The 27,200-nt window shown below is 33.9% G+C and overlaps 6 protein-coding genes across 9 annotated transcripts; 2 read left to right on the top strand and 4 right to left on the bottom strand.

Annotated features, from left to right (window-relative positions):
* Nucleotides 1–147: 147 nt before the first annotated feature.
* Nucleotides 148–3,921, top strand: LOC105631390 (uncharacterized). Of its 3 annotated transcripts, none has more exons than XM_012213489.4 (4): nt 148–986; nt 3,145–3,237; nt 3,519–3,586; nt 3,672–3,921. In XM_012213489.4, exons 1-4 carry the CDS (start codon nt 282–284, stop codon nt 3,787–3,789), a joined length of 984 nt encoding a protein of 327 aa, XP_012068879.1. In that variant the 5' UTR covers nt 148–281; the 3' UTR covers nt 3,790–3,921. The 3 variants fall into 3 exon arrangements, 2 of the variants coding, with proteins under 2 accessions (XP_012068879.1, XP_020533863.1); XM_020678204.3 differs by lacking the exon at nt 148–986 and adding an exon at nt 1,785–2,640; XR_016321743.1 differs by lacking the exons at nt 148–986; nt 3,672–3,921 and adding an exon at nt 1,631–2,714 and having other exon boundaries at nt 3,519–3,563.
* A 721-nt stretch (nt 3,922–4,642) lies between these two features.
* LOC105631391 (E3 Ubiquitin ligase family protein) lies at nt 4,643–9,248 on the top strand. Its single transcript, XM_012213490.4, has 6 exons — nt 4,643–5,191; nt 5,613–5,714; nt 7,194–7,364; nt 7,498–7,619; nt 8,447–8,566; nt 8,806–9,248. The coding sequence occupies exons 1-6, from the start codon at nt 4,823–4,825 to the stop codon at nt 9,095–9,097; spliced, it is 1,176 nt and encodes a 391-aa protein (XP_012068880.1). The 5' UTR covers nt 4,643–4,822; the 3' UTR covers nt 9,098–9,248.
* Nucleotides 9,249–9,450: 202 nt separating this feature from the next.
* On the bottom strand, nt 9,451–11,631 carry LOC105631672 (GRAS family transcription factor). The gene has a single exon (XM_012213847.4). The coding sequence runs from the start codon at nt 11,273–11,275 to the stop codon at nt 9,638–9,640; it is 1,638 nt and encodes a 545-aa protein (XP_012069237.1). The 5' UTR covers nt 11,276–11,631; the 3' UTR covers nt 9,451–9,637.
* Nucleotides 11,632–12,909: 1,278 nt separating this feature from the next.
* On the bottom strand, nt 12,910–15,762 carry LOC105631674 (uncharacterized). Of its 2 annotated transcripts, none has more exons than XM_020678207.3 (2): nt 15,647–15,762; nt 12,910–15,236 (listed from the first exon to the last, which is right to left on the bottom strand). In XM_020678207.3, the coding sequence occupies exon 2, from the start codon at nt 15,201–15,203 to the stop codon at nt 13,161–13,163; it is 2,043 nt and encodes a 680-aa protein (XP_020533866.1). In that variant the 5' UTR covers nt 15,204–15,236; nt 15,647–15,762; the 3' UTR covers nt 12,910–13,160. The 2 variants fall into 2 exon arrangements, with proteins under 2 accessions (XP_020533866.1, XP_012069238.1); XM_012213848.4 differs by having other exon boundaries at nt 12,910–15,227; nt 15,647–15,747.
* Nucleotides 15,763–19,960: 4,198 nt separating this feature from the next.
* Nucleotides 19,961–22,021, bottom strand: LOC105631675 (uncharacterized). Its single transcript, XM_012213849.4, has one exon. It carries the CDS (start codon nt 22,019–22,021, stop codon nt 19,961–19,963), a length of 2,061 nt encoding a protein of 686 aa, XP_012069239.1.
* Nucleotides 22,022–23,552: 1,531 nt separating this feature from the next.
* GER1 (germin-like protein 1) lies at nt 23,553–24,454 on the bottom strand. The gene has a single exon (XM_012213491.4). It carries the CDS (start codon nt 24,311–24,313, stop codon nt 23,690–23,692), a length of 624 nt encoding a protein of 207 aa, XP_012068881.1. The 5' UTR covers nt 24,314–24,454; the 3' UTR covers nt 23,553–23,689.
* Between the last annotated feature and the right edge of the window lie 2,746 nt (nt 24,455–27,200).

Raw genomic sequence — 27,200 nt, 5'->3', positions numbered from 1 at the left:
AATAAAAAATAATTGATAATTATAGATAATTAATTGAATCAAACTATTCGCCATTAATGTTTGAACTAAAAGCAGTTTGTTGTCATTATTAATAGGAGCCTTTTTCTTTGGTGAATAGTATAATAATAGGAGCCACTAATTATATGCAGAAAAACTTAAAACTTCCATTTAAAAAACAAACCAAACTTTCAACAATCCAATTCATGCTGTTGTTAGGTTTTTAGCAGGCTGTTGTAGTTGAAACAATTTTCAATTTCGCTCTCTTCCATTTCCATTCCTAAATGGAACCTAAATTTCTTTTGCAAATTATCTCATTCTGCTATTCTTCAACCATTTCATTTCTCAAATTCTTATCCTTCTGGATTCTTAACTTCTCCAGAATTTTCCCAACAATTTCAGGGAAAATTCTATCTTTGTATTTCCTATCATGTGGCATATCAGAATGCACAATTGATTTAGACGACCAAACGACAGTCAATTTCTGGGTCACCAACCATAGGAAATTTAACAAACCCAATTTAGTACTAATTCATGGCTACGGTGGTGATTCACGGTGGCAATTTCTTGGCCAAGTCCAACTTCTATCTCAAGCCTTTAATTTATATATGCCTGACTTATTATTTTTCGGCAAGTCCTTCACGAAACGGAGAGGTCGGTCTGATGCTTTTCAAGCAGAGTGTGTGAGGGAAGGGTTGAAAAAATTAGGTTTAAAAAGGTATAATTTGATAGGGTTAAGCTATGGCGGGTATGTGGCGTACCGGTTGGCGGCGAATTATGCAGACGAGGTGGAGAAGTTGGTGATTATGAGTAGTGGGATTTGTTACACGGAGGAGCAAAAAGAGGAGCATTTCAGGAAAATTGGGAATCTCTCTGATCTTCTTTTGCCACAGAAACCAGAAGATGTAAGGGCTATGATTAAGCTATCTATGCACAAGACTAATCCGATGAAATGGATGCCAGATTTTATTATTTCGGAGTTCATCAATGTAAGTTGCTCTCTTCCTTCTGCTTTTATATATACCTGACGCAGAAATTTACAAATTACTATGATTTAACCATTAATGGGTGTGAGATTCAACCTAGGATTAAGGGTATTAAGCGGGGCATAAACGAACCGAGCCGAGTTTAAATCTGCCATGCTCGAAACTTAATTTGATAAGATTTAGCTCGGTTCGAAAATCAACGAGTCTAAATATTTTAGAGAATGAACTTGACTTGAGACTCGAATTCAACTTAAAAAATTTTAAACTTAGGCTTGATTCGGAAATTTTATTCGAGCTCGAATAACTTGTAAGCCTACTCGACTCATTTACATCTCTATTCTTAAAATCTTTTTCGGAGCCATGTGATACACACCTAGTCTTAAGATCTTTTGATGAACTAATAGTTGCAACTATTGTTATTCACGTCAAATTCATTTTACTTAGGCAAAGAGACAAATTGAATTTCCACCCATTTCTCTGAAATGTCACATTTCACTACCATAATTACAAGCAATATTAAATTTGCTGAATATGACTTTGAATAGAAAGGAAACAATGACCTATCCGAATATGAAATTATTTTATGTTACTTTATTTATTTTTCATTATTTTGATAAATGGACGTGTATTTAAGTCTATTTAGGACTGAAAAATTTGAATAAAATAATTAATGTATTTTTTGAAAATGTCATCTAAACGGAAAAAAAATAAAAAAATAAAAAACTGTTAAATTTAATGAACATACTCATTTATGCTCTTTTTTTTTTTTTTTAAACCTACTTATTTTATTATTTTGTTTGATCATATAGTATATTTTATTTATTATGTTCCCAATGCAGTGCGCATGAATCTCATTCATCCAATTCATCACTGTATATTTTTGTCCGGTATATTACGATCACTTACTAATTTAATTCTCAGAGCTAATTCATCCTCCGTAATCATGACCTCCTCAAAGCTTTTACATGCCTTTATCTTCTACCTTTCAACCACACTGGCCATCCTTAGATTCTCCATAGATGGTTTCTTCAAGTTAAATCGAGCTTCGATCCTTTTCAATCTAGTTGATATAATTTTTTCAATTTATTATAGGTTATGTGGTCTCACATCATTTACCGTTGATTTAGATGATCAAACCACCGTGCATTTCTGGACCTCCAATTACAGGAGGATTGATAGGCCAAATCTAGTCATGATCCATGGCTACGGCGGCGATGCACGGTGGCAATTTCTCTATCACGTCGGTTTCCTTTCCCGGAAATTTAATCTTTACATGCCGGATTTAGTATTTTTCGGTAAGTCTTATTCGAACCGGGCGGACCGGACCGATGCGTTTCAAGCTAGGTGTTTGTTGCAAGGGTTGAAAGGATTAGGTTTGGAGAGGTTTTCGGTGTACTCGATTAGTTATGGAGGTTACGTGGCGTATCGGATGGCTGAAATGTGCGGAAAAGAAATGGAGAAGCTTGTGATTGTTAGTACCGGTATAGGGTGGAGTGATGATGAAAAGAGAGAGCATATCAGAAAGATCGGAAGAGATCCAAAAGACTTGCTCGTACCTACAAATCCACATGATCTGCGTACGTTAGTGGAGCTATCGATGTACAAAGGCAAGCCTTTGAGATGGCTTCCTGACTTTTTCCTTCAAGAGTTCATCAATGTGAGTTTAGTTTATCACTTTCAAGAGTTCAAGCAAAGTGAAATAAAATAAAATAAAGACAAGAAATATTTGAGGTCAGTCCCTTTATCAAATTTATTAAGTTCAGGTTCGAAATTCTACACCTGCTTTGTTTTCAAAATCAATTCAATCTGCCCCTTGGATTTGATTTTGATTTTTATGTTCAAAAGTTTTTTAATGATGGACAAAAACTCTTAGACATCCTCGTATCCACTGCCCGTATAAATTCTGGCATTTCCACGTTTTTTCGCTTTTGTTTCCATGCAATATAATTTTTTCGTCTCTATTTTCATGCAACACAGCATAAGTATAAAGTTCTAATTTTTTTCTGATTTGAGTGTTCGCTCAATCAAAGATAATTAGAACCAGCATTCTGTTGATATGTAAAGATTTCTGGCTCTCACCCTTGTAAAGTTCGAGGTCACTTATCATCTCTGATAAGCAAATTATTGGTTAGATGAAGTTGTAAATTTTATTGCTTTACAGGTGATGGGTAATAATCACAGGAAGGAGAAGTTGGAGTTGGTGGAGCACTTGTTGGCTAAAAAAGCAGATACAAATCCTCCCGTTCTAACCCAGGTATCAGAGGATTATTTGTTTAAACCTCATTTTTTTTTTATCTAAATGTTGTAAATTTGTCTTATTAATACGATGATGGTATTATTAGCAATGATTGTATATATTTAATTCAATTTGAACGTCACTTTCAAAGTGTCTAAATAGGTGGCATTGCATTAGGCTTGAATGATTATCACTAATTAAAGATTAACAACCTGTGAAATCTTTTTTAGATATTAATTAATTATTAAATTCTGTTAGCTATTTTTGTATATATTAAATATTGCTCCATTTGGGTGAAGGAAACACTCTTAATATGGGGCGATCAAGATAAAGTTTTTCCAGTATCGCTGGCTCATCAATTGCAAAGGTAAATTATTATCTTTTCCATTAATTTCAAGTAATTACTGTATACATTTTGCAGTAAATAACAGTTTTATTGTTGTTAAACACAGGCATCTGGGGCCAAAATCAAGAGTGGAAATAATCAAGGACGCAGGTCATGCTGTTAATATGGAATCTCCTGATGCTGTGAATAGTCTGTTAACATCATTTCTTTTAGGTCACTCTTAATCTAATAATTATGTATTAATAATTTTCAAGTATATGTAATTTCAAGTTTTAGGGTTCATGTATCAAGCAAATCATTCTAATTTGCCAAATTAAGAAAGTTAACAAGTCAATCAAACAAGTTATTCTGAGAGATATGAAGTTGTGAATACGAATCCAAACTCTAATCAAAGTTTAAATAACCAAAAAAAAAAAAAAAATCATAAAAATAACATTCCGTGTTAAATTGATCAAGTTGAAATTAAATTGGTGATACGATATTATGTTTTTACCCAGATTATGATTGCATAATACTTACCGTCACTAATATTAAGTAAAAAATATCCTCATAATTTATTATCATTATTTTTTTAAATGAAAATATATTAATATTCTTTTTTTAGTATTTCGTGTTATTTTACCTTTGTTTTTCAGTGATTTTAATCCAACAAAAATAGTTAAAACACATTTATTAAGAAATAGATTTGACGTCTTAATTTTAGATATGATAAAGAAATACTCATTCATAATGTTTATACATAAATATCTATACTAAATATAATTTAATTTATAATTATAGGTAATTAATTTATAATTATGGAAGAGACAATATCTATATAAATATTTTACATTAGAAGAACAATATTGAAAATGTGACCCCACCTAGAAACTCTTGCAAGCACAACATCAAGTTGAAATTGACATGAACTGGGCCAAGATAATTTAGGCTGCACTTTAACCAAGAGTTATAATCTTTTTTGTTTTTAGCACAAACAAAGGGCACTTTGACCCAAAGGAACCGGAAAAGCCGAGGATCCTAAAAAACGATACCGTATTAATCGTCAAAAACTACCAAAACCGCCACACTTCGTACGAGTCTACACAGTTACAAACCTCCGTTTTCATAATCCTTCCCGAAACAAAGTATTATACCCTCCCTCAGTCCACTACCTCCCTCGAGCTCTTTCCACCACCACCACCACGAAGCCGCCGTGCCACCGACGCGCGCCCCTGCCAAATGCTCGAAAGGCGAAAAAATTAAATTCCGTAAAATCAAATGTCTTCTCACGAACAAGCCCTAGCCTCTTTAGTCTCCCAGCTTGCCCTCTCCTTCGACGGAGCAATTCTCGGCGTCGCACTCGCATACGCCGCTGTACGTTCCTTTCTAAAGTTCACGTCAAATTCTAAAGCCCTCCGCAAAATTCGCAGTGCCCCTACCGTCAAAGTCTCTGATCTCCGCTCCATCCTCGATCTTTCCCAGCGGGCTGATGAAAACCAAAACCAAAACAATCAGAAGCTCGTGATTGTTCAGGGGCAGGTGGAGGCGAAATCCAACGTTGATAGTAACTGGAAGAGCTATAGGCCTAATGTTTTGATCGCTCATGAATCTGGTGATAAGGCCGTTATTGTGCAGAGAACTCAAACTGTATGTATGTTTTTCATATTTTAAATATGATTATCAGATTGATAATTTGGAATTTAATTTATACTTGTAGTGGTTATTGTAGTTTGTTACTGAAATAATGTGTTCAACCTTTTGCTCCTATAATTGTGTTTAAGTAAATATTTATATTAAGAATCATGCAATAGCTCATGTTTTACTAGTAACTTTAGGTGCTATGTGCGTGAGGAGGCTTCACTTGCTGAATTGTTGGGTGGTGTATTAAAAATGTTAACTTTCTTTAAGACCATAATGTATTTTAAAATTATGACAATTTGTTCAGTTAGAAATAGCTTTGATTGAATGGGTAGAATTGGTTTTTCTTTTGAAATTATTATTGCTTTGCTATTAATTCTCGTGTATTAAATTGATCTAATATGAATCTCGTCGTTTTATTTTGTTGAAGTGTTTATACAATGAATGGAAGGGCTTCTTTGGGTGGACTTCTGATCTTCGAGCAATCTTTGGTAGATCTTGGAGGGAACAAGAATCAACCTCGTTGCGAACGGTGATTCAATTATCTTTTTTTTTTTAGTTTGAATTTGATAGTGGATATTCTTACTCTCTATTTTATTCTCAGCCAGAGAAATGCTATGAAATTAGATTTAACCTCACTGTCTCAGTATTTACATGCACTGCTAGTTCTAACTATCAGAACTGTCCTTGTTATTGAAATTGATATTTGATCTTTCTTTTTTTTTTTTTTTTTAACTTTCTTTGTGGTGAAATGACTGTTGGTATGTTAAAGAACCTCAATCTACCAAGTTTATGCTGAATTTTTACCATCAATTCATACAATAGGTATTGGAATATGAATTGTTGCAATTTGATTGCGAATTTTTAGGTCCATATTCCACAGTTCCCTCCAAAAGCTGAACAAAAACATCGGCTTCTACATTATCTAATTTTAACTTTATTTGGCCTGCCTCATTTAAAATCTAACTTTCACTCGCCAATGTGCAAGATTCTAGGCGTTGTCTATGTTTTGAAGAACTTTGTCTATGTTATATCTTTTCAATATGTAAATTGGGTTCATTGCAAAAGACTTCTTTGTTCTTATCTCAAGAATAGGCTTCTGTTTTGTAACTCGTTTTTTTTGTTTAGATGGAATATGGACCAGGTTTTTTCACTTATCATTCTCTAGCTAGGTTGGGTGTATTGGGAGAGTCTATTGACATGGGATTATTGCTGGAGTTTGATAAGTTTTTCCTAGATTTCTAATAAAATTATTTTATTTTGCTGATAAAAAAAAAATGTGCAAGATTCCAGTCCCATGCCTGACCACTGAAGTTATGCATGGTGTGGCCAGGAACTTGAAAGATGATCTGCATCAGTTAAAATTTTTACTATGTTTGGTTGGGTACTTTCATGGTTTATGATTGTCAATTAGTCATTAATGCTTTTGGTTTCTTCTATTAATATACTGTAAGCTTATATCTCACCATTGTGTAGAAAAGAGCTTTTCTACTCGCCTTAAAGCTGCATGCTAAATATTTCTCATACCTTTAAAATGTACCAGACATATTTTTTTGCTTGAATGTGCAATAGAATAGGAAGTATGTGTGTAAAATAGGAGGTAAGATAATTATGAAAGGGACTTGGACTCTTTTGCTTGGCTTTTTTCCTTCCTGTATGGACTAGGGATAATTGGTCTTGCTCTCTCTCTCCTTGTTCTTTTCCTACCTTTTTCTCTGAAGTGAAACCATCCAACTGTGTGGATTGTCTTACATGCACCATTCTAGACTTTATTGATTGAATTACTTAAAACAAATTTAATAAAGGCAGCATCGCATCCATTTCAGGTGCTACTTTGTTAGATGCTATTATTTTTCCAAGTTGCCAATGTTATTCTCCTCAAACATTAATGTTTCTAATGTTTTTGTGGAGATTGTTATAACCATTTGATTTGTTTGATAAAGCTGAGTGCCTTTCATTGATAAATGTGATAACAAGGACTTAACTCATTTATTTTTTACCCATTTGAAAGGTCCCTTTTGTTCTTGTTGAAAGTGGTCGATGGCAACATTCAAATTATGTTATTGTGAATATGGATGGTTCAAGACATCCTCTGCCTCTTACGACAGTGTATCATCAATTGCAACCCATTGATGCTTCTCCATATACATTCCTTCAGGCACTTTTTGGTCATGAATACCCAGTAAGTTCCAAAGTATTTAAGCCTAAGTGTGCTGCAGTGCTTTAGTTGTCCTTAAATTAATTTGGCACATGGTAACATGTTGCAATTGGGGATATTTGGGGCCTGACATCTTTATTTTTCTTTGTTTTTAAAGGTTGGTCTGCTTGATGAGGAGAAAATCCTCCCATTAGGGAAGGAGATAAACATTGTGGGCATTGTCAGCTTTAAAAATGGAATTTCTGAGATAAAATCTTGCAAGGATCTCCCATATTTTCTGTAAGAAGACTCATTCTTGAGAATTCTATAGGTCTTGTAGTCAGACATGCAAAATTTTAAATTTGATGTGTGTCTTCACTCCTGCATCTAGATTTGCATTGACATTGCTTGAAATTTTTTATGCTCTTATCAGTCCTCATGACAGTTTAATGGTTGGGTAATTGATAATATTTTGTCCTATTGTCGTACGGCACCAAGCTGAGTTCATCAACTTTTGGCTTCTCATGTTTTTTTGGCTCATGCGATTTGACATGTTATTCTGCTTGAATGTGGACCTGTACCTACGAATATTGGAATATATACTTCTTAAGCCATTGTCCTCTTGACTTCATGTGACTGTAGTATAAAGTAGTAATCTCCACTGATGTGTTGACTGGAAAATTTGGGTTAGTTTTTTTGGGAGATGAACATAGAATATTATGCAGAATTGACCCTCTGATAATTCATACTTGGACCATGTACATAGTACAAAATTTTATAATATTTTTTTTGAAGAACGCTGTTTAGTTTATGATTTACATTTCATGTAGTACAAATTTTTTAATTCGTTAATCTGTGTATTGCCAGTTAGCCACATTATATTTTTTTCAAAATCTTTTTATTTAGATATCTATTACTCATTTTTATTTGCTTTTGAAATTTTTCTATATCATTTCTTGGAAGTTGATTGCTTCCATAGAATAATTACATATATAATTCTACCAAGGATAAACATTGTTGAACTATCAAGTAGCTGGTTTTCTACAATTTCAGAAGCATAATTTTTGTGCATATGAATTTAAAAAATATATCCACAATGAGCTCATTTGTCATCTGGATTGCTACAGGTCAGATATGACTAAAGATCAGATGGTAGTAGATCTTGCCTTCAAGACAAAAGTTCTGTTGTGGAGTGGTATTGTTCTTGGTTCGCTGTCAATTGGTATTCTTGGCTATGCTGTTGTGAGGTATTCCCTCCTCTCTCTCATGCCCTAATTCATTTGTTGGATGTTGTGAATTAGATAGGCTCCTGAATTAGCTAGAAAGTTCAGACAAGTCTGGCAATAAAAAGTTGGTTTACTTGAATCCTATCTAAACTTATTATGGAAGAGAGAATGAATCAGCTTAAACCGCGAATATTAATTAGTGTATTGAATGAGAACAATTTTATTTGGTTTCATATCCTCTAATCGAAAATTGTATTCAGGAACTGGAATAAATGGAAAGAGTGGAGGCAACAGAGACAGTCTCAGCAACAAAGCCATGCTCTTAGTGATGGGGATGCCCCTCAGATTGATGCAGATGTGGAGACAGGAGATGTACCGGATGGACAATTATGTGTGATTTGCTTGATGAGGAGAAGACGATCTGCATTCGTTCCATGCGGGCATCTTGTTTGTTGCCAACTCTGTGCGATATCAGTTGAACGGGAGATATCACCAAAGTGTCCTCTCTGTCGGCAGGCAATCCGGAGTTCTATGAGGATATTTGATTGTTGAGGAACCAATAATAACTTTATTAGAGGACAGTGTTGGACAGATATCTCGAAGAAGAACCAAAATTATATTTGTATATAGATGTAGGAATTTTACAGATTACTGATTGATAATCACTAATTATGCAGGTTGATGTTGCTTATTAGAATTTCCATTCTCTCGTGTCTTCTCTTCCCTTGGTACTATCTAACTAACGATTCCAAAATTTGGCGTAGTTAACTAAAGCTATCGGCTTCACTTGCTCAGCAGCTTCTTTTGGTTTTTATCTATAGCAAACTGAAAATTTATTGTCTTTAGTCAGATCTCTGCTCCATGGGCAAGTGGAACTCAACATTGGGAATGTCTTTTCTATGAAATTAAAGCTAAAAAGTGGATGTAATATTTACTATTTCAAACAAAATGATCCATCAAACAAAATCAATCATTTAACTAAAACAGGGCTGCAAAAACCAGCCTCTACACATTTAACTCACTTTAATTTACATGAAAAAAGAAAGAAAAAATGAAAAAAGAAGCTAAAACGGGGGAGCTACAAGTATCTTTTTAACTGCCATTTCCTTTGACATCCAATTTCCACAATGAACAGAAAGAAACAGGATGCCCTTTCCACCATAACCCTACACACTCACCTTTTTCTTCAATTCTCATTTCCCAGTTGCTATCATACTTCCTTAACAAAGCTCGACCTCCATCAATGGCATCTTCCCCAAACATCTCACCTACAAACCCCACCCTTGTCATCCTTTCACACCATTTCTCTTTCCCTTCGTTCATCTCTCCGCGATTTGTTAATGCCTTGGCTGCCTCTCCTTCCATCACTCTTCTCTCTTCGCTTTCCCGGCCTTTAAAAGCTGAGCTTGTTGAGTCCAAAAACTTCCATAAGTAATCAACTCTTCTTGAAAATCCCGTTGCAAAATCCCCACAACTATTGCAACTACAATCCGTGTTGTTTTCACTAAGAATAACGCCTTTTGGTTCCAATTCTCTTAAAACTCTCAAGAACTCAGTTCTCTCATCTGGGGTATTGTGATTTAAATGATTGAGTCTAAATTGAGCACAAACTATTAAGGTTTCATCAGAATTTGACTTAATGACTTGTGCATTTAGATTTTTTAATGGGTAGTTATGAAGTCTATTGATTTGCAAATTAATGTTCATAGACTTGGCAAAACTGAGTAGTCTTGGAGAAAAGTTGTCTCCTGGCGGACCAACTAAAAATGGGGTCTCAGTGTCTTGATCATTTTCAATAGTGGCAGTGATGACAGTGATGCGTACCAAAGGAGGAAGTCCTCCGGACCGGCGAGTCAATGCCTCAAGAAGTGTAGGCCATTGCACACCATGAGAAACACCGATATCAAGAATATGAAGGTTACGCTTATGATCCTGTTCTTTAGCAAGAACTTGAAGTATTGAAGAATTTGCAATATTATTTGGAAATGCAAACCAAGGACTAACTTCATAAAATTTTAGCAAAGATCGTTGAAAGAACTTAGGCTCAGTAGACGCGAAAGATATAGGCGCTATAGAAGCAGTGGTTGTGGAAGATGATAAATGGTGAGTTAAGGCTCTAAGACCATAAAAAGCTAGCCTATGATTAGCATCACCAGTTGATGAGGCAAGTTCATGAAGAACATAAAGAAGGTGTTGGACACGTGACAAATTACCTGTGGTAATAGCAGCTGCACAAGGGTTAAGCAAATGCTCTGCCCATCTTCCTTCCTTGCTGTTTCCATTATTACTATTATTTCCTGTGCTTTTACTATTGCTTTTCTTGGTTCCATTTGATCTTTTTCCTGTTACTACTGCTCCTCCATCTTTCTCTTCATTGCTGACCGCCCGATGACTCTGTTTCTTTCTCTGTTGATGATTTTGTACTGAGTCATCTGGCGATCCCCGTTTTCTCGACGAATTTGAAGGTTGTGGACTACTGGTAATGGTGGGATTGCTTTCTTCTGTTAGTTTATCGTTGGTGGTGGTGATGGTTATGGCAGTGAGATTAGTATCAGTGTTGATTGGATCTTGACAAAGTTCTTCTGTTTGATTCCACCATTGATGATAGCTATTGATGTCGTCTGAGCTATACGGATCATCCAAGAATGATGGTAGGAATGGTACTGTATCTTCTATCCAATCCAATATGTGATCTGAAATGTGATTTGCCTCTGTTTCTTCAATAGTCATTTCTTTTCTGTATGTTCTTGAAAGAAAGAAAGAAGTACAAAAATGTTTATACTACTTATTTTTTGACCAAAAAGATAAAGGATGAACAAACAACTTAGATTAGACTTATGTTCTTAAAATAATGCATGTTAGGAAACAGACGGTAGAGAGCATATTTTAAGGTTTTGATGTGGTGTGTGTTTGGAGGATTTGATGTTTTTGTTTAAGACTTTTATTTGGGCTGTAAGAGATGAAGACATTTAGGCTATGGCTCCTCTTTGTTTTTGGTGATTAACTTATTTCTCTTGTATGTCAAAGTTGTTGAGATCCACAAATAAGGTTTAGAGAGAGAAGTTGGGGATTGTGATGGGGTTGAATTTGAAGTAAGAAGAGCCGGCATGCTTTGTTTTACAATTGAAAATCATATTTTTTTTGTATGCTTGTGCTTTGTGCCACTCAAGACTATGTGTGTATTGAAATAGACCTATCTACTACCAAATTTCATTTCAAGTTTCCATGTATAGAGATTGAAATTTTTAAAAGGGAATACTATCCAATAGCTTTGTGTTCTTGTTTATTTTATTGAGGTTCTTGTTTTAGTCCCTAAAATGCAATCAACCCGCAAAGCCAATCCATTCTTGGTTTGACTTGTCCTCTGTTTGTTTTGTTGTTTTCTTGCCAAGAAACAATTTGGTATGTTGTGCTGGCCTCACATGTGCATCCTGTTTTTTTTTTTTTTTTTGGGTATTCTTTTATTGGCAATAACTCCTTTGTAGCATTTTATTAAATGTATATTTGTAACCGGATCAAAATGGAAATAATATTCAAATAAAGTCCTCTCGCGTTTTCGCAGTGACAACTTTAGGTTTTGATGAAATATACATTTCACGAGAAAATGCAACCTTGAAAAAGTTTTTATAATCTACTGTCAATAAAGAAGGATTCAATTGTCTAAAAATTTAATTTCAAAGATTAAATAAGTAATAAATCAGGTGTGTTCTGTTTATTCATACTATAGAATTTATAATATTATACCGGTTCATTAGCCTCTCAGCCTCTCATATATCGGAAAAAAAAGATTGAACAACCATGACTCCCTCGACTTGGTATATATTTTACTCTTACCTCAGCCATCAAGATTGTCTTGTTAGCACTTAGCACCATAAAAATTTGGACTTAGATTTTAATTTAAGCTGTCGGTTGCCAAGTGCATGGTTCACATAAGTAGAATTATTAATTTAATAAAAAATATAAAATTAAATAATTTATAAATTAAATATGAAATCTTAACATGTATTTGAGAAAATATGAAAACAATTGTGTTCTTTAATAGATGTGACTTCTGAGATATATATATATATTTTTCTAATCATAATTTAGTATTTTATGGTTGTGGCTATTAGTCACTTTTAAGTTTATCCAGTCATATATCTACGCGATCCTATTATTATTTTTAGGAATTCAAACAATATTGCATGGATTTATAATTAATTTATTTTATTGCATTCTAAGGTTTTAAGATATAAACTTTAATTACTTGTGTGTATTAATTGAATTCCAATGTTGTTCGAAATTCATTATAAACTTTATTAATTACTTGTGTGTATTACTTGTGTGTAAATCATTCAACATTATAAAATTGAGATGAATAAATATTTTGACACAATGCTATACTTGTATAAAGATTCAATTGCAAGGTTACCAATTCATTCTAGTTCTCTTACAGGATATAATATCACAAATTTATCAAAAAGATTAAAAATGATAACTTTGTCCCTGTCCTGCCCCATTAAAGGTCCAATCCAAAGTTTGTACCAAAAAAGAAAAAAAAAGAAAATAGCAGACCTCTTCTTTAAGTTCATGGCTATCAGAATCAAACCTTCAGGGGCCAATATTGGGATCTCCTTTACTCACCGAACAAATTAAAAGTACTCTCTTGGAATTGCGTCAGATGAGCTTCTTTAAATTGATCACTTAAACCAAAATGAGCCATCAGAATACAAACATGAGTTAGTAAATCTCCACCCTTTCTAAGTTTTTGAGCATGTTCCTTCCAATCACAATGACTCGCAGCATAAGCAACCATTTCTATCCAAACTTCACTTACCACATCCCATTTCTCCTCAAATTCCGTTGACTTCAATTGTTTTGCAAGAAGATATCCACCAACTAGCATAAAGCTCTTCATCTGTTCTGTACTAAAAATTTGTTTCTCGAGATCGTCTTCTGCAAAGTTGGCTTCAAGTATTTTCAAGCAAGCTTCTTTTTCACTATAGCTCGTCTTCTTGCCAATATCACCTTTAAAAAGAAAATCTTGAATTGCTTCCTTTGTATCTTGAAAAGCATGCCCGCTCTGATTCTCTTTAGACAACAAATTTGGATTCATCACAAGATTATGCAACATGTAATCAGACAAGGTTTTGCTAAGTGTGTGCTTAGAATAGTCTTTATTTTGATGAGTCTGATCATCGAGATCGCTATAATAACAAATATCAGTAGCCAAGTGCCAAATGACTACGCTATTGCTAAATGATATAGCTTCAAAGAACACATCGGCATCTTCAAGAAATACTGTAATGGCTTGTTGAAGCGCTCCATTTCCTCTCAGAGCCAATAGGGTACTACGAAACATTTGTGTGTCCAACATTTTATTAACTTTTAAATCACCATGCTGATAAAGTTGATCGCCTTTCTTACGAATATGATTGAAGATTGCATCTTTAACGTCAGCATTCACTTCTACCCTCTTTATGTCCATGTCTTTGATCAGTTCATCAATTCCAAAGTACTTTAGCCACTCAGGCGGATCATTTTTCAGGCAAGAACTAATCAGATTGTATTGTCCCATCAATCCTGACCATCTTTTTCCACTTCTGTAATGCAAATGGAGAAAATACACAGTTCTTAAGATAGAATTAGTTGGTGGACTTCCAGATTTGCTTAACCAAATCATTGTCTGGTCAGAGAAAATGAGACGCACTAATCCATATGCTTCTAAAACAAAAGCTCCAACTAGCAATAAGTAAGTTAGAGCAATGTCAACTGTTGAGTACTGGGGGTGACCATCAATGGTGATTGAGAAGACAACTAATGCAATAAATGAGGATAAAAGACTAATAGAGCGAAGAAGGAGACCTAATTTAGAATAAACAATAGGCGCTTTTGTGTAAAGCTCATCATAGATCAATCCGAGTTCAACTTCTACAAGCTTAAAGGCTTCTTCTGATGAACTTACAGAAGATATGACAGAGTGGCTGTCGTTTGATTCAGAAAACCCAAGTATAAGATCTTCAAATAAAGGTAAAGACATTTTGAACAAGTAATGAGCTCGATGAAAAAAATTGGTAGAAGGAGAAGGACAAGGTCCTCGCGGAAGAATCTTCTTGTTTCCGTTACTTGTGTTAGAAGGAACCGAAGATAACGAGGATAAAGATTCTTGAAGTTGATTGGTGCTTGAATATCTAAGCACCCAAGTTCTCTCCCCATACTTAACAAGTCCAGCAATAAAAACTGGAATGGCTATAAATGTGAGAGGAGAGTTATCCAAATACATTAAGTAGACATAAAAGGCAACACCAACTTCAATTAACAATCCAAGAAAATGCCTTAAACAAAGCTCATTATCCTCTAAAGAATAAGAAGTGATGGCATCTGGGCCGCCAAGGTGCAGGAGAAGGAAAGGTGCCCAAAATGCATGGATTGAATAGTTTGGATTGGTAGAAAAATCATCATTTTGGCTGCTAGCAAGTATTCCTAATGCGACAGTTGCTAGCCAGTCTGCTGATAAATAGGCTAACCATACAATAAATGAAATCCACATTCCAGCAATGTACTTTCTTCGAGCACCGAGCTCGATAAGTGTGATTTGTAGCAAGAGACTCGATAAAACGAGCACACGGATCTCCCATCCATTCCAGAGTCTTATGAGACTTTCTGGAAAAATTTGCATCTTTTTTTGCTTCTTCTCCTTCTTCTGTAGGAACTAATAAAGAAAAATTCATATTTAATGAATAGCTGATTTATATCAATAAATATATTAACAAAATAGACCAAGATTACTCGTTCCTCAAAAGCTAACTTCAGGAGATGATTTTCCAAATATTATATATTGATTAAAGACCTTATCCCGAACTAACATAGCATATATAGCACCCCACATCTATATATAATTTCTGGAGTGTGAAGTTTGTAAGCAAACATATCTAGACTCTGATACCATGTTCATAAAATAGACTGTATATCTCAAATTCATAACTTTATTTCACAAGTTTTTCAATATACATTTTCATTTAATTTAGTCATAGTCACAAGTCACAACCGGTTGCACTATGCTATATTAAATTATGAATACAACAAAAGACGGAAAATTGTTGCAATTAACCATAAAAGTACCTGTATTTATAGGTGAGATCACTGGCCGACTGGTCAACTTGTGAGAGCTTGAATATATAGCCGGTCATCCAATTTTTGAGTGTGTGTCTGGTTACTTCATATTGGTAACCTATTTCTAACATGATTTCACATTTGTTTATATGAGGGAATAGTACTTTACCTCATGGCTTGGGAAGGTATGATGGAATTGCGTGTGGAAACCATTCCAACTTTTTTTTTTTTTTTTTTTAAAGAGTAAAAACATTCATTCACTCAAGGAAAAGATTCCGAAGACAATCAGGTACTCAAGGTATAATGGAATTGCGTGTGGAAACCATTCCAACTTTGATTATAATTATCATCATCTCATGATTGCCGGATTAATTTATTAGCAAATACTAGAGAAATTAAAGTAAAAAAAAAGCAGAAGGGCGACTAGCAAGTAATTAATCATATAAATTATGTTTATATGCTTTACTCTTGCTTGGGGAATTGTTTATGATTTTTACGTGAGAAATTGACATTTAACTTAAAAAAAAAAAAAATGGTCGGTAAGTGTTATCCCATACATAGGAGTATTAAAACCCACGTGATGTGTAAAGGAATATCAGAGAATGAATTAATCTTTTATAACATCATTCAAAAATAATAAAATTATTAGGAGCGTCAAAATGGATTGGCATATCGGATTTGACACAAATTCGCCTAACATATGATACGATTAGGGTCAACACGAACGTGACCATTTAATAATCGTGTCAAATTTGTTAACACGAACACGATAAGTGACATGAACACGATACGTGTAATCCGCCTAATATCATAAGCATATCAAGTGAGTTTTGTACACGACCTGTGTAACCCATCTAGTGATCCATCTAATATCATAAATAGGTTAAGTGAATCATGTTGACCTATATATAGCTCGCTTAACTTTCTTATGATATTTTTAGTTAGAGTATTTATATCTAACATTAAAATTACCTCTTTACTCTTAAATAAATGGGTCATTCTCCTAACTTGTGTGTCAACCTGTAACACGATACGTTTATATTCGTGTCATAAACGAGCGACTTATTTATTACATGAACCTGTTTAACCTCAACCATAACCCATTTATTTCATGTTTTAGGCGAATTGTGTTTACGTGTTATGATCCATTTTGATGCCTCTAATATGACCTATATAAAAAAATACATACACACACTAGTAATGTATTTTTAATAGTGATAATAAGTTTGAGAATTTAACTAATTATATTGAAATAAGAAAGTAAGTCTTTTTTATTTTATATTTATGATTTATTATAAATGATTGTTTATTTATTTGAAATATTAATGTATTATACTTATTTAGTGTAGTGTGTCCTAAGAGTATGAATGTCTTATATTTTTAAAATTGTCGTGTCCTACATATTCCCGTATCTCACGTCACATATCTGCAATTTAGCTCTTGGTACATGAGACTACTTCATATACCAAGCTAATCAACCAATGTTTTTTTGTATTACCAAGAAAAATGAAGTATTTTTTTAAAAATTTTTTTGTGTGTTTTTTTATTAATGAATGATCAGAAAAAATAAGTAAGAACTAAATTTTTTTTTCGAAAAAACTTATATTGCTTTTTTTTATATAAAAGAAAATAAAATTAACAGAAAAAGAAACGTAAAGAGTAAAGAGTTGGGATTAGAAGTCAATTTTTCAAATGATAAATTTTCGTCAAACCGAAACTCTAAATAGGAGGGAGAGTGTATTGAATTAAACAACTCATGAAAAGGGAATAGAAAAAATTAAGCCTAGCAGTTGAATACTGACATTTTTCGAAACTAATTTAAAAAAGAAATTTATATTACTTATTTTTTTATGATATAAAAGAAAAATAAAATTAATTTTTCTCGACAAATTTATTTTTATAGTTTTTTTTTATTTTCCTTCTAGTATGAAGAGATATTATTAATTAAAAAACTCATAAAAAGGGAAAAAAAAAAAGGCATGACCAATTGGTTGAATACCAATTTTTTTTGGAAGTAAATTTAAGAAAAAAAATCTTATGTTACTTTTTTTTGGATATAAAAGAAAAATAAAATTAATTTTTCTCTAGAAATTTATTTTTATACTTTTTTATTTTCCTTCTAATTTGAAGAAATAATTATAGTTTATTGGATAAAAAACTCATGAAAAGGGAATAAAAAAAACTTAGTCTTGGCTAATTCGTTGACTATTGACATTTTTCGAACTAATTTAAGAAAGAAACTTATGTTAATTATTTTTTTTCTTTTAATTTTTCTCTACAAATTTATTTTTATAGTTTTTTTATTCTCCTTCTAATTTGAAGAAATACTTATGGTTTATTGGATTAAAAAAATCATAAAAGGGAACAAAAAAATTAGGTCTAACCAATTCGTTATACTGACGTTTTTCAGAACCAAATTTAAGAAAAAAACTTATGTTACTTATTTTTTTAATATAAAAAAAATAAAATTAGTTTTTCCCTACAAATTTATTTTTATAGTTTTTTATTTTATCTTCTAACTTGAAGAGATAATTATAGTTAATTGGATTTAAAAACTCATGAAAAGGGAACAAAAAAAAACTTGGCCTGGCCAATTCATTGAATACTGACATTTTTCGGAACTAAATTTAAGAAAAAAAAACTTATATTACTTATTTATTTTGGATATAAAAGAAAAATAAAATTTTAATTTTTCTCTATAAATTTATTTTTATAATTTTTTATTTTCCTTCTAACTTAAAGAGATAATTATAGTTTATTGGATTAAAAACTCATGAAAAGGGAACAAAAGAAATTAGGCCTGACCAATTCGTTCACACTGATATTTTTCAAAACTAAATTTGAGAAAAAAAACTTTTGTTACTTATTTTTTTTATATAAAAGAAAAATTTTTTCTCTAATTTGAAGAGATAATTATAGTTTGTTGGATTAAAAAACTCATGAAAAGGGAATAAAAAAATTAGGCTTGGGCCAATTCGTTGAATACTGACATTTTTAGGAACTAAATTTAAAAAAAAAAAAAACTTATGTTACTTATTCTTTTTGAATATAAAAGGAAAATAAAATTAATTTTTCTCTAAAAATTTATTTTTATAATTTTTTATTTTTCTTCTAATTTGAGGAGATAATTATAGTTTATTGGGTTAAAAAACTCATGAAAAGAGAATAAAAAAATTAGGCCTAGCCAATTCGTTGAATACTAGTATTTTTCGGAACCAAATTTAAGAAAAAAACTTAAGTTATTATTTTTTTTTGATATAAAAGAAAAATTTTCCTTCTAATTTGAAGAGATAATTATAGTTTATTGGATTAAAAAACTTATAAAAAGAGAACAAAAGAATTAGGCCTGACCAATTCGTTGAATACTAATATTTTCTGGAACCAAATTTAAGAAAAAACTTATGTTACTTTTTTTTGGATATAAAAGAAAAATAAAATTATTTTTTCTCTACAAATTTATTTTTATATATATTTTTTATTTTCCTTCTAATTTGAAGAGATAATTATGAGAATTTTTTCCCTTATATTCCTTTCTTATTTCCAAATAAAATAGTTTTTGCTTATTAATATTAGTTTTCTTTTCTTTTTTTTTCTTTTTTGCTCCTATATGACCCCATCTGAAAATATAAAATAACTTATTATCTTATAATTTATGTTATTACAACTTATTTTCTTACAATTGAATAATGAAGTACTGTTTGTGATTTGTTTTGTGTATAGGTGGATCTATAAATCTGGTGTAGATAAGTCTTTCTCTACATATTAAGCACTATAAAATTATTATTTTATATTTATAAAATAATGAAGGCATATCAAAAGTTATTGTCTACCTTAATTGCCTTTAGATGTTTTATTGTAATATGCAGATCACTCCTTTTTCTTATTTGTGAATGAAAATAGATAAGAAACCATTTCTTTTATTCATCTTCTCTTCAATTCTTTAAGATAAGAACATTTTTTGAGTTACAATGTTATGGTATCTAAAATTTATCAATGAAATCTTTTGATTTTTATTTTCTCCCTTTAATGTTGATTCAATCCAAGTAAAAGTAATTAGCAAGAGAGGAATCGAGATTTCCAGTTTCAGTTTGTCATAACTGTTTTGTTTTTCTTACTCAGTTTCATTAATAAAGCCACGACAAGTTTACATAAATGAAACAAACATATACACAAAGTACATGACAATATATACTAAAAATTTTATATATCAAAACAAAACTCAAACAATATTACACAGTGCATAGCTTATTGTAAAATGAAAATCAGAATCAATCTGCAGGGACCAATTCTCCAATATACTCTAATTATCATCATATATAAAAATTAACTTAAGGGGAATTCAAATGGACGAGCTTCTTTCAATTGTCTATTTAAACCAAAATGAGCCATAAGCAGACAAACATGAGTGAGTAAATCTCCCCCAGTTCTAAGTTTTTGAGCATGTTCTTTCCTTTCACAATGACTTGCAGCATAAGCAATCATTTCTATCCAAACTTCACTCAACACATCCCATTTCTCCTCAAATTCCTTTGTCTGCAATTCTTCTGCAAGAAGAAATCCACTAAATAGCATAGAGTTCTTATTCTCACCTGCAATTATCTGTCTCTCCACATCTTCATCTGTAAAGTTGGCTTCAAGTATTTTCAAGCAAGCTTCCTTTTCACTATAGCTCGTCTTCTTGCCAATATCACCTTTAAAGAGAAAATCTTCAATTGCTTTCTTTGTATCTCGATATGCGTACCTGTTTCGATTCTCTTTAGACAGTGAATTTGGATTGAAGACAAGAATATGCAACATGTAATCAGACAAGGTTTTGCTGAGTTTGTGCTTAGAATAATCTTTATTGCGATGAGTTTGATCATCAAGATCTCTATAATAGCAAATATCAGTAGCTATGTGCCAAATGAGTATGCTATTGCTAAATGGAACTACTTGAGTGAACCTTTCAGGTCCTTCAAGAAACTCCCTCTTGGCTTGAAGCGGTCCAATCCCTCTCAAAAACAAAAGAGAATCACGCAACATTTGTGCACTGAACATTTCATCAGCCACTTTAATTTCATCAAGCTCTCTTGGATTGGCTATCTCATCAACAATTTGATTGCCTTTCTTACGAATATGATTGAAGATTGCATCCTTAACATCAGCATTCACATTGACCAAGTTTATGTCGAAGTGTTTGATCATTTCATCAATTCCAAAATACTTTAACCACTCGGGTGGGTCATTTTTGAGGCAAGAATTTATCAGATTGTATTGTCCCATCAATCCCGACCATCTTTTTCCACTTCTGCAATTCATGTGGAGAAAGTTAACAGTTCTTGAGATAGAATTAGTTGGTGGACTCCCAGATTTGCTTAACCAAATCATTGTCTGATCAGAGAAAATGAGATGCACCATTGCATGTACTTCTAAAACAATAGCTCCAACTAGCAATAAGTAAGTTAGAGCAATGTCGACTGTTGAATACTCCTGATGACCATCAATGGTGATTGAGAAGACAACTAATGCAGTAAATGAGGATAAAAGACTAACAGAACGAAGAAGGAGACCTAATTTAGAATAAACAATAGGAGCCTTTGTGTAAAGCTGATCATAGATCAATCCGAGCTCAACTTCTACAAGCTTAAAGGCTTCTTCTGATGAATTTACAGAGGATATGAGCGAGTGACTATCTTTTAATTCGGAAAATCTTAGTGTAAGATCTTCGAATAAATACAAGGACATTTTGAATAAGTAATGAGCTCGATGAAAGAAATTGGCAGAAGGAGGAGGACATGGTCCTCGCGGAAGAATCTTCTTATCTTTAGCTCCTCCATTAGTTGTGTTAGAAGGAACAGAAGATAATAATGAGAGTAAAGATTCTTGAAGACGCTTGGTGCTTGAACACCTAAGCACCCAAGTTCTCTCCCCATACTTAACAAGTCCAGCAATAAAAACTGGCATTGCTATGAATGTAAGTGCAGAGTTAGACCAAGACCTTAAATATACAAAAAAGGCAACACTGACCTCAATCAACAATCCAAGCAAATGTCTTAACCACAGCTCATTATCCTCTAAAGAATAAGAAGTGATAGTGTCTGGACCACCAAGATGCAAGAGAAGGAAAGGTGCCCAAAATGCATGGATTAAATAATTTGGATTGGTAGAAAAATTATTTGGATCATTATCCTGGCTGCTAGCAAGTACTCCTAATGCAACAGTTGCTAGCCAATCTGCTGATAAATAGGCTAACCAAACAATGAATGAAATCCACATTCCAGCAATGTACTTTCTTCGAGCACCGAACACGATAAGTGTAATTTGCAGCAACAGACTTGATAAAACCAGCGCACGAATCTCCCATCCATTCCAGAGTTTTACCAGACTTCCTGGGAAAATTTGCATCTTTCTTTGCTTCTTGATTTGGAGGAAAAAAAGAGAACAGGAAACCGCAAATAAAAGGAAGTTTAATATAGACAGTCAAATTTTAAATTGTCAAATAAATGTAAATAATCATAATGCACCTCTCAATTATAACTTTGGAAGAACTTGCGCTCCCTATGAACCAAAGAACATAAAAGAAGAGATCAACTATAGTATTTAGCTTGTGACTGAGGTTTTTGAGAATGCTTCCTATTGTCATCCTATTTATAATATGATATGATCATTTGTTTATAATCATATTGAGGAATAATACTTGCCTTGTGGCTTAGGAAGTTTTTACCAGCTTTGATTATTAATTATCATTGTGTCATGATTGTAGGACTATTTAATTAGCAGATACTGTCAGAAGATGCAAAAGCAAAAAGGAGAGCAGCAAATAATTAATCATACAAATTATCCGGATATGCTTTACTCTTGCTCAGTTCATTCTTTATGATTTAAATGAGAAATTTACATTTAACTTTCAAGAAAATAGAGAAGAAAAAACAATGGTTAGCCATGGCCATGTCTCTCCCCAAATTCTGCAAGTTTCCTTTTTTTTATTGCAAGTATCAGATCAGAAATCCAATAACTCATTTGTTTTGAGGCTTTTAAGCTTTTACTATGCCTCATAGAAATCAGGCCAGGCCGCCTCTAGCCAAACTGGGCCTCAGTGTGATGAGGAAAGTTGAGTCTAAGTAGCAAACAAAAGCTTTTGTCAACTTGGCTTGAAGGTTGATTTTTTTTTTTTTAAATTTAACAAAAAATAATTTTTAGAACTTATTGTTATAGCACCTGATGTGAACTGAAATTCTAATAATTTAAGACTTAATGTTTTCGATATCTTAAAATCAAATTAGTAAATTGTTCTGTAGAGAGCTATAATTGTAAGTAGAAGATTCATCAATGGGGATGTCAATGCCAATATCATTTGCATAATTATCATTTACGCTTGTTAAAACCAGATGAGATCACCCTTTAGGAAATGCAAGCCATAGTTGTCCCCTTGACTGGTAACAATTGATCAGAAAAGTTTGTAGGGACGAAGATCAATGCAATTATACAAGGAAATAAAGTACCATCTTATCATTAAGAAAAGTAATAAAGCAAAATCAAGGTTAGTTTTATGCTTGCTTGACGTAATGGTTTTCATGATTCTGGCCTTTTCTTTTCTTTATTAATTAAGCAGAGAGTTTTCAATTTCAACCATTGGATCAATGGATAAGATAGGAGATAAAGAGTGGATAAAGTTGTCTCTTTTAGCATTTGCCGCTACTTAAAAATATAGATACTGTGTATGTTTCCCTTTTCTTTTCTTCATTTGCATAATAATATTTCCCTTTTGAATTCACCTAGTGAAGTTTCACAGTTTCTGGGAATTGAAATTGATAAAAAAAGAAAAAAGTAGAAGAAAAGCTCATTTTTCTCTTGAAAATGGTAATGAGATTCAGCTTTTGAGCTCTAACTTTAATATATAATGTAATAATTGCACGAACACTGAGGAAAGCTGGCATTATGAATCGAAACAAATAATTGCATAAATCACTTAACATTAATCAGAAAAATACATATCTCGAAGAACAAATCACAATTATCCAACTACAACACACCAAACAAGGGATAATGAGCAAGAAACTGATCTTATCAACCCTAGCCAGTACCACCAAGAACACTCTTGAGCTTCTTCACTTGAGCATCATCAAGGAAAGTGGTTTTCTCTATCAAAGCAGAGGACAAGCTATTGCCAAACAATGCGAAATCAAGAATTTGCAGACCAGGTTCAGGGCTATTGAAACTAACAATAGCAAGTGCTGGTTTCCCACCTGCATTTATCTGGAAATGAAGCAGCCCTTGTGGAAACACCATAACCTCACCTGTCTTTAGAGTGTTGACATAAGGAGTATTTGCAGAGGAAATAAACCCAGCAGTTATTTTTCCATAGACCACGTAGAGAATTTCAGTGGCAGCTGGGTGGGTGTGCATTGGTACGACACCTCCTGGTGCAAGGTCTAGCCGAGCAGTGGATATGCCAAGACCATTTAGACCTGGAAATTGCTGCACAAACGCTGGAGTCACAGCAGCACTGATAATATTTGTAGTATTACCGGCTGCGGCTAGACCTTTGAACACGAAATCATCAGCTGTGACATTAGCGGGGCTCCTGCAGGCATACCCTGAAGGATTGCCTGCACCTCTTAATTTGGCGACGCAGAAATCTGCTGCATGAGAGGATGAGGAGAATAGGAGAGCAACCAGAAACAGAATGTGAAGCATTTTTTAAAGGATGATATTCAGCTAGAGGTTTTCCCGTGTAAAGTTTTGAGGGTATTGTTTGCTTTTTATATAAACGCTATAAAAGGTGTGTTGCTGCAATTTAATGTCTAGACCACGCGGAGAAGGACCACAGCTTTTGATGCTGATAAGCATAATGGCCATTGGTGAACCCCTCCACCCTTTAGATTTTGCATAACAACAAGAACCCTCTTTTGTAGCTAATGATGATAATTGACAACTCTAATGACTGGACTTGAAAAACCCTTTATGGGGCTTAAGATTTGGGACCGTGTAGATTAAGAAACTAAGTTTTTCATCTTAATGTTTCAACTTTCAGCACTTTATGCCAAAAATTCTGCATTGGGATATGAATCTTCGATTTTCGACCGTTTGATCAAATCCTTCAAAAACCGAGTAAAAGCAAGTTAAAACAGTAAGTCCTGTCATGTAACAGCAAGGAGAGCATCTTTGCAATCAAAACCCAAAATACCTGACCAGCAACCGGCATCACTGGTTAATTAAGATTTGGTAAATTAAGATTTTTCATCAGAGGTACACCATTAATCCAACACAAACTCTGTATTGCCCCTTGATGGTTTCTAAAGTACAATGCTTGATTGACGGAGAGGAGGGGAAGAGATGATTGGACAATAGTCAATTTAGTGGTCCAATAGGAGCACATGGGAAGAAAGAAAGGAGGGATCTAACAAAACAATCTGACAGCTAAGAGCACAAATGGTAAATGTATCAATCGAAACCTTGCTGTCCTTAAAATTCTCTCACCTACTGGACACTTGGGGTTCAAACAAGAAAATATTATGACTACAGGCGTGAGCCTCAGATTCATTACCGCAATCGACAATAAGCAAACACAGGGAGGTAAATTGCAACAACAGATAAGGTTTCCAAACTTTATTGTTAATTAAGTCCATAAATCTGATATCCAAAGCAATATATAGTACAGCTTTTACAACAGGTTAATTCCTTTCGTTAACTTTAGCTACCGAAAGTAACTTTTGCCCGTGATACTTTACTGTCACAATAAGCCTTGAACAATATTGATCTAAAAAGAACTCAAGGCAGCTCTTGTACCAACCTACTACGTGAAACCCATTGTTTCTTGCGGGTATCGCATTACAAATTCTTGAGTCTCCCTTAATGAAATTAACTTTATTTACCTATTATTAAGCACCATCTCACGAATTATAAGCATAAGAAAATCTAAACCACTTATTTTTATTTCTTCCAGAAGCAAGCAGCGCAATGTTACCAAAATTTACAACATATTTGGTGACTTTTCTCCGACGAGAAGGCATCAATTTGAGTAAATGTGAATGTGAGCCACTGTATAACCAGCAACTGATCAGAAAGGACGAAATGGAAAAAGATTAAACAAGAAAACCAAGCGATAAAGGTCAAAACTTTGTAGCACTAAATGAAAGAAAAGAGACCGATCCTTCCACGAATCCCAAGAATACAACACCATTCTTACAGATGCCAACACGCCATTCTCGTCGACCGTTAATGGGCTTCTGGATTTGGGTCAGAAACCAAGACCCTTGGAGTTCTGGCAAAGATTTAAATATCAGCATCATTTTCAACTGCAACACCCACCTGTCCTACCCTCTTTCGAATGTCGGAGAAACAGAAACGTTACTCTCAGAATTGGCGGTGGGATTGATAAAACCGAAAGATCAGATGGAATAAATTACTGCTGAGCGATCAACTGGACAACCACTGGCCGTGGCTTAGGCTGACATGGAACTATTGGTGACATAGCACGCAAATTGCTGATGTTGACTGGACGACACGGCACCAGCAGATGACATGGCACGTACTGACATGGGCATCCATTTGGTGGCATCGTTGGCTAACATGTCAAGTCTTGATATGTATCGTCAAGTAGCTGATGTGGATGCATGATGTGAGCCTTTATGACAAGTGGACGTGCTTCTCCGAGCTGGCATGTACCGACATGGCACATTCAATGATGTGGCCATTGCTCTTTCGATGTGGTCAATGATGACATGGCTCACTTGGTCACATAGCATGTGAGTTGCTGATGTGGATGAATGACATGGCGATGATTGATGACATGGATCATATATAACCTGATTCCCCTACGTGGCAGCCACTTTGCCAACACGTCAAATAAGAGCAGGCAGGTTAGACATCACTGCGATTGTGATAACATGGCGCTCTAAGACAAGTTAGACGTGTTTCTCTGACGTGGCATGTGCTGACATGTCCCTCCATGACATGGCAGTCTGCCACTGATGACATGGCAATATTTGGTGATGCAGCATCAAATTGCAGATGTGGCATCGATGACCTTGGACTGAATGATGACGTGGCTCTCTTTGATGTTGCGCTGTTATAACAAGTGGACTGCTTTCTCTGACGTGGCATGTGGTTTGCCATGTGACTTGTGATGACGTGGCAGTCATTCTGCTGATGTGGTCAACGACGACATGGCAATACTTGGTGCGTAGCTTTTTGTTCCCGATATGGTATCATTGGTATGTGTTGACAAGGCAGTAGATGTTGACCTTGGCAACGCAGCTGACATGGTGACATATAATGACGTGGCCCCAACTCTGCTGGCGTGGCATCATGTCGTGGCTTTGAGTGACATCGAAACGCCTCTCCGACTCCCACGCTGTCGAAGTAACTGCAAGGCACTGCCACATCTTCTCCGTCAAGTGAATTCATAAATCAGATTTGAGATACTTACAGTCATAGGCTCAAAGGCAAGAGACGAATAACAATTCCGATTTCAGAGAACGCAAGAACAAGGAGTTTTCTTCACTTTCAACGACAAGAAGAAACCATTTTCTTTATTCTCGCAAGATTAACTGCAATATCGCAAAGCAAAGAAGATTGTAGT

This window comes from Jatropha curcas, chromosome 1 (assembly GCF_041381405.1).
Source record: "Jatropha curcas cultivar XTBG-Jc1 chromosome 1, XTBG_Jcur_1.0, whole genome shotgun sequence".
Taxonomy (NCBI): domain Eukaryota; kingdom Viridiplantae; phylum Streptophyta; class Magnoliopsida; order Malpighiales; family Euphorbiaceae; genus Jatropha; species Jatropha curcas.
The sequence above is the reverse complement of the archived record's forward strand: the minus strand, read 5'-3'. Positions and strand labels throughout refer to the sequence as shown.